The sequence below is a fragment of the Diadema antillarum genome, unplaced genomic scaffold (genome assembly GCF_040938485.1).
Source record: "Diadema antillarum isolate AM-2024a unplaced genomic scaffold, OU_Dant_1.0 scf00000193, whole genome shotgun sequence".
Taxonomy (NCBI): Eukaryota; Metazoa; Echinodermata; class Echinoidea; order Diadematoida; family Diadematidae; genus Diadema; species Diadema antillarum.
Window position 1 is genome coordinate 214,617 of NW_027271082.1, and position 10,212 is coordinate 224,828.

Genomic DNA, 10,212 nt, shown 5'->3' on the forward strand with positions numbered 1-10,212 from the left:
GTCCTCCACTTTTTTTCTTTTTGTTACTTTTGTTTAAAAAATATAATAAAGGGAGCGCGCCCGGTGCCCCTTCTACCTGGATCCGCCACTGTCCGTAGACAAAACTTAAGTCATATAGAGAATAACTTACGCAGTGGCAGTATATTGATAAACACAAATAGGCCTAATTTAACTGTCTGGACACGAAAAACTATAGGGTCATTCAGGGTCCGAGTTGGTCTCTAAAGCATCACAATTTTAAATGGAATATCTGTAGGACTGAAGCTTTCAGTTCTTATTTTCCTCATATCTTTGCCATAAGTGCACATTTGTGCTTTATCATTATGTTCATCTTCGAGTGGCACTTTTCCCAACTCAATGCCGCCGTCGCATATCGAGCAAGTGCCGTTGAGGGCGCGCGCGCACTCTTCGCAGTACATTCCCTGGCAGTCTTGGTCGGAGCAGAAGACAAGCAACCCGTCGTCAGGGCTGAGGCACCCCAGACATTGTCTCTGTTTGGCTCCACACATGATGAATAACCCCTTGCAACATGGAAACGTCCTCATCAAGTAGGCCGAGATGCGACTGATGGCGTCCTGTTCCTTCTGGTTGATCCGAACTTTGTCACGGAGCATCCTCACAAGGGTTTGACGCTTCTGCAAGATGTGACCGTACAGGTAGGCGATTCGCTCTACCTCTCTCTCCGGGTAGGCGGCGATGTATCGGAGCAGCCGCTGGGCGTAGGCCTGAGAGAGAACCATGAGGATTGTAAAGATGTACATGACGCTAATAGTTATGGCGAGTCGATAGTTTGGCTCAATGGGTTGAGGAAGGCAAATGGTCGTATCGAGTGATGTGTTGAAGGCGATCGATGCCTGGAAGCCATCGCTGAAGAGCACACGGACGAGATCAGCAAGAATACCATTTCCTTCGATTTCGACATCAGAGCTGAGTTCGCTTGATGTCTCGATCTGGACGTCCCCGTGCTCCTGGATCTTCAGCAACAGCCAGTACAGACCATAGTCAACGAGGATTAATAGGCCGGCGATGACGGAGTGGAAAATGACAGTGGATAGACCAAACTTAAGATAGCCCTTCTCAGACTGGCATAGGCGCAGTGACGTCACATCAATTAACCCAGTGCGTTCGTTCTTTTTGAGAGGGAGAATGCTTGGCACTCCGCGCTCCTTCCGACTGGCATCGAGCTTCTTAAACTGTGCAGTGATATAATGATTATCGAACGAATCCTTGGTACGATAGCTGGAACGGTACATGTAGGACTTGATGCACAGCCAGACGAAAGACAGTGCCAGGATCTTGTCGGAATAGAGCAGGACCAGTTGAACATAACTGTAGGCCTGGTTCAATTCTTCCTTGATGGCTTCCTGAATGAGTTCAGCTGTAGTGCTGCTGTTGAGACGTCTTTCGTAATAGCGGGAAAAGTCAACGTCAGCATTGAAGGTGTCGATAAAACTCTGCATTACAGTGCGCGTAGCTCTGAAGGCGACGTTGACGGCGTTGTCGAAATGGGCCGAATCCTGACAGATATCTTCGACTCTCCGGAGAGTACAGGCGCCGCGTGCATTTAAAGCGTCACAAACAATGCCTGGTTAAGGAGAATGGTAAGCAAAAGGTGAAAGCGAAGGAAAAAAATAAACAAACTTCTAGACATCAAAGAACCCATGCAGTTTCCTAGATCTTGCAATCTTATAATAGTTACCAGATGGTATTATATAAAGCATTTGCCGTAAAAAGGCCAACATATTACCCAAGAACTTTATACTTAAAGGCGACTGTCACTATCAGTTTGAGTCATTTTCCCCGATGGTTTTCTCCAATGTTGATAGGCCTATACATATATGCTACGTGGGACTCGCCTAACGACTGACCTAATCCAGGGAGGTCTCACCTCCCTGCCTAATCACGCTTATCTACACACACACGCACACACACACACACACGCACACACACACACACACACACACACACACAAACACAAACTTTTAGCAGCATGCCCCGTGGACAAATCACTCTCTCAGAATATGATTGTAAAAAACTAAAATTTGACTAGGTTGACGTATTTTACCTATCTTCATACTATCTCATACTACTCAGTAGCCTATAATCGTCGGCACATCGAAAAGGCAAAAACATTTACGAAATGTATTATCTGTCAAGGAGGAGTACAACTCTGTTTCCCTCACACAGTGATGGTTGCTCTTACTAAGTAGGAGGGGGTTCCGAACCCCAGAGTCCATCATGAAATTCCGGCAGACTTCGTAGCTGCTATCCAGGAACGTCCTGCAATACTGGCCGGCAAAATCAATGAGATCATTGCAGGAGGCTGCTGCACGTCCCAGTTCACGTCCGGCATTCTGCGTATAGTATAAACAGTAGAATAAAAGTAACGATGACAATGATAACGATACTACTACTACTGCTATTACTACTACTACTACTACTACTACATGTATGATAACAATGATGATGAATATAATGTCATGGCTACAAAGATCTAGTTGACAGTGTCTAGCAAAAACAATCTTTTTTTTTTCTTTAATTGTTTGGAATAGCGAGAATGAGATGCTGAATAGCTGCGTTAACTACGATCGCAAGGTCCTCGTTATCCTTTCGATTTAGAAGGAAATCAAAAGAAACCCTACTGAGGATGACGCTAGAAGACCGTCTTGCATTTTCACCTAACAAGAGATCCTTTGTGAAAGACGAAGAATATAACTATATGTTGGTTATAACACCTATAACGAAGCCTTACAACAGCCACGCTTCTCAACCTTTTTCCAACCCGAGGCCGACGTTGGCTCTTTACAAAGTTGTTTATTTTTATTTTTTGGTTTTGTTTCTGTTTTTGAAGCTAAGTTACATGTGTAGATTGAATACAAGTCTTTTTCATCTTCATTTTGGAAAGGCATCGCGGCCCATCTGGCATGTCTGGGAGAGCTTAGCCTTTTGTCAAAGCCCTCTCGCTGTAATGGGCGAGCCCGACAGCAACCCCACACGACTGAGCTCTCTTCACCATACAGCGAGAGGGCCTTGGCAAAAGGCTATAGGGAGAGCTTCGCGGCCCACTGGTTGACAAAAACTGATCTACAGTGATACTCCTCGTTACTAGTATGTTTTCTTCATGACTCTTAGGATGGGTTTCTCGGCGTATTCGCCTCCTTTGACAAATCGCTTACCGATGTCGACCGCATTGTAGGCTAAATGGCCGTCGCCACGTTTTCAAAAGTGGTGTGTGTGTGTGGGAGGGGGAAGGGGGGGGGGGGGGCACTTCAGACTTCTGGTGCCACTTCCGGGTTTCACCAGCTAACAAGCAAAAAAAAAAACTGTCTTCATCGCAACTTCTGTAGCTTGTCACCTACGGGTTTCTTCAGCTGGCAAGCTAAAAAAAAAAAGTCAGGTCTTTAGCGCAAAAACAAAGGCTTACCGCGCTCACACTTCAAGGTTTCCATTTCTTTCTAGTACCACTTACGCACTTCCGGGGCAAAAAAAAAAAAAAAAGTGGGGGCCCAAACTCGTGACACCATATGAATTCCTTTGTATAACGCAAAAAAAAGGGGTGGGGGATCGAGCCCCCCACCCCCCCCCCCCCCCCCCCCCGTTCCGCCGGCTCTGTTGTATCGAATCCATTGAGAATATCACAAACCATGAAGTGGCGGCATAACATTTGCACTAGTGACCAGTATTTGAAATACGGTGTGATCTATGCGTAATGCCGTGTTGTCAGGACACGGAGAAGAAATCAGAATAGAGTATGATGTACCACAATACTTACAGCCAAGCCATCATTGAGCGCACCGAGTTCCTCTTCGACTGGCTCGAACTTTTCGCCGACTTTTTTCACTTCACCCTGGATGTTGTCGATGCTCCCCAGTATGCCCTGCGCGTAATTGTCGAGGACGCGCTGCGCAGCCTCCTGGATCTCACGCGACTGGTTGCAAGCAAGCTGGGGGCAGCGAAAAAAGAAACAGATTGCTTGATTATATCGCACACTGAATCATACACACTAGTGAGATATTACGCAATGAAATTCATGCGGTGTTTGTCACACATTCCCATTCAAATCTAATGTTCTTGTGGAAAATTTATCCAAAAATTGTTTTGATACATCACTTAGCACGACTTACAAGATCGTGAGCAGCAATAGGTCTACATTCGGGAAAGAAATGAGTTTTCGTTTCAAAAGCAAGGCAGATATACTAGTACGTGGCAGAAGGTAGGATTTCCTTGAAGATTGCAAATTAAATAGTCCTATACACTGAAGTATTAAGCATTAGCATAAGCTGTGGAAACTTATATACTATTTTCGAACTCCACCATAAGAGATTTACTGTCAAGAAGAAGCAGATAAATTAATTAGAACTGAGGATCATGGTTTCACGTGTCTGGAATTAACAATATTGATGTAGCAATCGGCCCAATACCTACAGTATACATAAAACCATACAAAAATCAAGCTGGAAACAGCATTCGGGTGATGTTCCTTATTCCGAGAGATTCGATACTTCTAAATTGAACTACGGTTTGTTATAAATAAGCACAACTACACCCGATACCTAGCTGTATCGCCATTACTCCGAAATTAAAATAGGGTTTGTTAATAGATATGGCAGTTTGTGGTGTTATTCCAAAGGTTCGTTATTCCGAAAGTTCGTTAATATGAAAATATATTATGGTTCGTTGTTTGTTTTTTTCCCCCAAAGGTTCGTGAATCCGACAACGGTAAGAAGGTGCGTACTTTCAAATTAACATTCGTAATGACGAATCCCATATTTCATTTTTGGATTACCAAAATTTCTGAAGAACAAAACATTCGGAATATCAAAACCGTATTTCAGTTCCGGATTGACGTACGGTCGGCGTAACCGCGGCAGTCATTAGGAAACTTTAGATTTTGACGCGGGACGTTTGAATCGACGCTTGCGCTGCGCGCTCTCCTCTTCCCTGCGTCGTGTTGAAAAATAGCTTTAGATAACGCACAGACGCAACCTATAAAAAACAAAACAATGGGCCTCTCATAATTATGATCAGTGCATCTGCGTCATAAATTGAGCGGACGTAGAATAGCCCAGAACGCGTAGTGAAAACGCGATCAGAGGACTTGATGCGCATTTCTGCGCATACTCATAACATTTTTCCCCCTCTGAACGTCCCCGTCGCAAAAATCTAAATCTCCCTATTTTTGCAAACACAGCACCATAGCCTCACCTCTGCACTACAGGTCATAGAGTCAGACACTTCATTGGCATTGATGTAGATGTTGTGAACAGGGCCTCGGAGCAGAAGGGCCACAATGAAGGCGAGAAATGCAGCCCGCCCCCTAGAGGTACAGATCGTAGGTACCATGAGAGCAGCCACGCATCTCGCCCGCACTGCAATGATGATCAAAGTTTGCATTCTAGTGAAAATATATACCCAGGTATGTTGAGATTTCACATATTGGCTCCACGAAGTTTATTTCTTCATTTAGATATTTATCATTAGATATCTTACTAGCAGTTATCATGACAAGGAGTAGCCTTTAAAGGACAAGTTCACCATGATAGACATGTGCATTGAGTGAATGCAGCAATATTGATAGAACACATCAGCAAGAGTTTGAGGAAATATTTTGAAGTTTTTGCTTAGTCACTGCTGAATGAGAAGACTACTACAGCTTGTGATGTCACATGTGTACAACGGTACAAAGAAAGTATAAGGAAACTTCAAGATATTTTATATTTCCTCGCGTAATAAAAAGAACACTTAATTTACCTCTTTAAGAAGGCAAGTGACGAGTTGAGGAAATGTGCACTTTTTTTTCAGAAAGTAACATTTTGTGAGATTGTCTTTATATTTTCCTTATATCGTTGTACGCATGTGACATCATACACTCTAGTAGTCTTCTCATCAAGCAGTGAGTGCGCAGATACTTAAAAAGATTCATAACTTTTGAACGGATTGTCCTATTTTCCACAAACTTTCACTGATGTATTTTACAAATATTGCTGCATTCACTCAATCCACATGTACATGTATATGAAAGTGGACTTGTCCTTCAAAAGTATGAGACATTGGCTACTACCCGTGAAAAAGCAAGCAACAAGTTTTGAGAATTAGATAAGTAAGAATAAGAAGACAGTTCTATTTCTGAAAGCTTTTCAGCACATTTTGGGGGAATTAGGGGGAAAATTATCCAAAAATGAATATCGGCATTCAACCAACAAGCCTTCGACATTTATAACAAGAGACCCACGGGTCTAGCGCTCACCTGAGTATCGCAAGTTCACCTTTCACGCAGTCACTAATCTAAATTATTCACAGCTCTACCAAAATTTGACCAGGCATTCTCAAGTAGAAGATGAAACTGTACAATAAGGGCCCAAATTTTTTAAGATTCCTTAATTTTTTGGGGGGGGGGGGATTGGGGCCCCCTGGGGCCCTCTGGGTGGGGCATGGTGCCCATTTTTATAAATTGAGATCCTGACCCCCTAGGGATGCTACCTGCCAAGTTTGATGAAAATACATCATGAGGTTTTCAGGAAGAAGATGAAAATGTACAATTCAGGTCCCCATTTGGACCTTCCCAACCAACCCCCCCCCCTGCCCCCAAGAGGGGCACCCCTTGATCTCCTATGAACAAACTTGAAAATACAGTCATTAATGTACTCACTCATAGTATTATCTTACCTCTATAACTTCTGATTCTAGAGAAGATTTTTAAAGATTCCTTCATTTTGGGGGTTTGGGCCCCCCTGGGGGCCCCCTGGGTGGGGAATGGTGCCCATTTTAAGAAATTGAAATCCTAACTCCCTAGGGATGCTACCTGCCAAGTTTGGTGAAAATGGGTCATGGGGTTCTCAAGAAGAAGATAAAAATGTACAATTTAGGCCCCATTAGGACCCCTCCTCACCCCCCTCCCCTGGGTCCCAAGGGGGGCACCCCTGATTCTGCCATGAACAAACTTGAAACTACAGTTATCAATGTACAAACTCATAGTATTAACTTAGCTCTATCACTTCTGGTTCTGGAGAAGAAGATTTTTACAGATTCCTTAAGTTTGGGGCGTTTGGGCCCCCTGGGGGCCCCCTGGGTGGGGCATGGTGCCCATTTTAACAAATTGAGTTCCTAACCCCCTAGGGATGCTACCTGCCAAGTTTGGTGAAAATGGGTAATGGGGTTCTCAAGAAGAAGATGAAAATGTATAATTTAGGCCCCATTAGAACCCCTCCCCACCCCCCTCCCCTGGGTCCCAAGGGGGGCACCCCTAATTTTGCCATGAACAAACTTGAAACTACAGTCATCAATGTACTAACTCATAGTATTAACTTAGCTCTATCACTTCTGGTTCTAGAGAAGAAGATTTTTACAGATTCCTTAATTTTGGGGGGGTTTGGGCCCCCCTGGGGGCCCCCTGGGTGGGGCATGGTGCCCATTTTAACAAATTGAGTTCCTAACCCCCTAGGGATGCTACCTGCCAAGTTTGATGAAAATCGGTCTTGGGGTTTTCAAGAAGAAGATGAAAATGTAAAAAGTTTACGCACGACGCACGACGGACGACGGACGACGGACGACGCACGACGCACGACGCACGACGCACGACGCACGACGGACGCCGGACGAAGGGCGATCGCAATAGCTCACTTGAGCCTTTGGCTCAGGTGAGCTAAAAATGGGTGCAAGGTTATTTTTAATGAGACACTGTAAAAAAGGGGGTAATCAGATATTTCACCTGTGAAAGCAAGACACAAGCTCATGAAGATGGTGCTGAAAGCTGTAATGATAAGGGCGACGTACAGGCCGTAAGCCAGACCGTAATAAAGACCAAGGAACAGAAGAACTCCCAGGATAATGCCCACCAGAAACCCGACCACGCCCTTCAGTTTTTTGTGCGTGCCGCGATCACTCAGTAGGATGTCATTGAGGAGTTCACTGCTTGCGACGAGGTTTTTGGGCATGGAGACGAGACTACTAAGAGAGCTCCTATTTCGACGTTGCGGATGACGTCGACTGGGTGAGTTACCCTCAGAGGGAGACGGTGATGGTGACAAACCCCTATCTGAAAAGACTGATTTCTGGGGAGGTGGGAAAAGGAGTACAGGACACATTGGAAGAAATCATCGCATTTTGAAAATAGCAGAAAAAGAAATACGAGACGTTGACATGATTCAAGTTATTTCAATTCAGAGAAAGATGGTCGCCTGGCGTCTCTCTGTCTGAATGTGCGTCTTATTCAGAAGAAAAGAACATCAGGCACTCTAGCACCTGGTACTTACAGTCGATAGTCTTTGCCTTACATTAATGTCACGGCCGCAAAACTTCGAGGGACACTGGAACTTTAGTGCCCTCCTCTTGCCATGTTAAAAATGAGGCAGTCCTCACGAATTTGAAAAAAAAGAACTACTTTTACCAAAAACAAACTTTTAGATAACCAAACAAGTGCGTATATATATATATATATATATATATATTGTAAGGTCAATGACTGAAATTCCAAGTACAGTGATTTTTATCACATTCATATTATATCACCTGGAGGCATGACATAGGGGGGTACATGTTCCAAAGTTACAGACAGAAGTTTGTAAGGTGCTTCCTAATTGTATGGTTTTCCTTTTGAGGAGATGCTTTCTCCGTATGGAGCCGCCTTCGTGTAAAGATCGAGGCCAGCCAAACCATCAACTAAAATATCTTCATTTATATACTACGGAGACGATCATATTCATTCTTATATATCGGAGAAGACAAAAAAAAAATGACGAGAAGGTCAAGGAAAAGAATAGATACAATCAGATACGAAACAACAAGAGAGAGAAAAAAAAGAAGAAAAACAATAGGATGGTCGAGACTCGAGCACGTCGAGGAAATAATTATAAAGGGAATTCCACCCAAAAAAAAAAAAAAAATTCTCATGAAAATTACACATTTCATCAACTTGATACTGACATATCTATGTCAGGGGTAGCACTTATTGTCCATACTTTCTGAGAGCGTTCAGTCAAGTACTCCTTCATTTTGCTAGAAAAGTGATTTTTTTTTTTTTGGCGGAATTCCTTTTTTATTTTCTTCATACTGTTGTCCACTCATACGTCATAACCTCTAGTAGTCTCCTCATCTAGTGGTTCCAACAACAAAACTTTAAAAATGTATAACTTTTGCATCGATAGTCCGATTTTCCTCAGACTCTCACTGATGTGTTATACCAATGTTGCCGCTTTTACTCAATCCCCATCGCTCTTTGGGTTTGGGTTCCCTTTAATAGAACACGTAGTCACGTTGCTGCTTGTCTGCGGCTCGAATGTATTGGTGCATCTTGCATTATTTTTATATTCTGTTCACGTCGTCGCGTAATACAGTACTTTCGTTGTGGCAAGAGAAATAAGATTGAATCAAGTCCTGATGAAAGGCAAACGTAGAGCGTTGTATCAAAAAATAATTATAAACATTATGGTAAATTGGTATCAGATTACAGCAACTATTCATAGTTGTAGATTGTGACGCTGTCTATGGTGATGCGTAAATGATTGTTCAGGTGTCGCATAACGATATTCCCTGAATAAGTGCTTGTATTTGACTCTAATTTCGTCATAAACTAGACATCTGTCAGTCAATGGCATACACTCTAAAAATACATTTATTTGTTTTATATACATCCACCAATTAATCCTTTGCCGTTAATGGAATTAGCAGCTTTGCTTTGATAGGGCAGAAATATAAAGCTCCTATAGTGTTTATCCCCTTTTCCAACTTTGGTAACCATGGCAATGGAAATTAAGTTGTGCCTAATTCTTCACCTTTCTCCTCGGCTAATTGGGCTCTCCATCTGCGTTCTCGGGTGTGACTCGTATACTCGGTGTCTTGGGGCTAAAAACACTGCTTCCCGGAGTACTAGGCGTGCAGCTGCCGCTACGCAGTTGAGAAATCGGTGGTCTAATGGCGCGCTTGATTCCAGCGCTCGCGCTTCCAGTTCCGCTTTCGAAACTTTCTCCTGCCGAAACGTTCCGACCCTGGGAATCGCAGCCATATCCGAAGGTCCCCAGACGTTTCGGTATCTTCAGCTTCAGATTGCCTGATCTACTACTGTCGGGTAAATCGGTTGGAGCCTGTGGTTTCTCAGCGAGACGGGGTTTATTGGGTGTCTGGGGCTTCAGGGCCTTTTTCCTGGCAGGTTGCGGGGTGTAGTAGCGATGTCCGGGATGCGGTGCCAACCTGTTTGGGGTCTGGTGGTGGTTTTGA

General features: G+C 43.7%; 1 protein-coding gene across 1 annotated transcript; it reads right to left on the reverse strand.

Annotated features, from left to right (window-relative positions):
• Positions 1 to 221: 221 nt before the first annotated feature.
• Positions 222 to 8,990, reverse strand: LOC139723583 (DC-STAMP domain-containing protein 2-like). Its single transcript, XM_071634819.1, has 6 exons — positions 8,958 to 8,990; positions 7,709 to 8,051; positions 5,206 to 5,369; positions 3,773 to 3,943; positions 2,204 to 2,354; positions 222 to 1,585 (listed from the first exon to the last, which is right to left on the reverse strand). The coding sequence occupies exons 1-6, from the start codon at positions 8,988 to 8,990 to the stop codon at positions 222 to 224; spliced, it is 2,226 nt and encodes a 741-aa protein (XP_071490920.1).
• Positions 8,991 to 10,212: the final 1,222 nt, after the last annotated feature.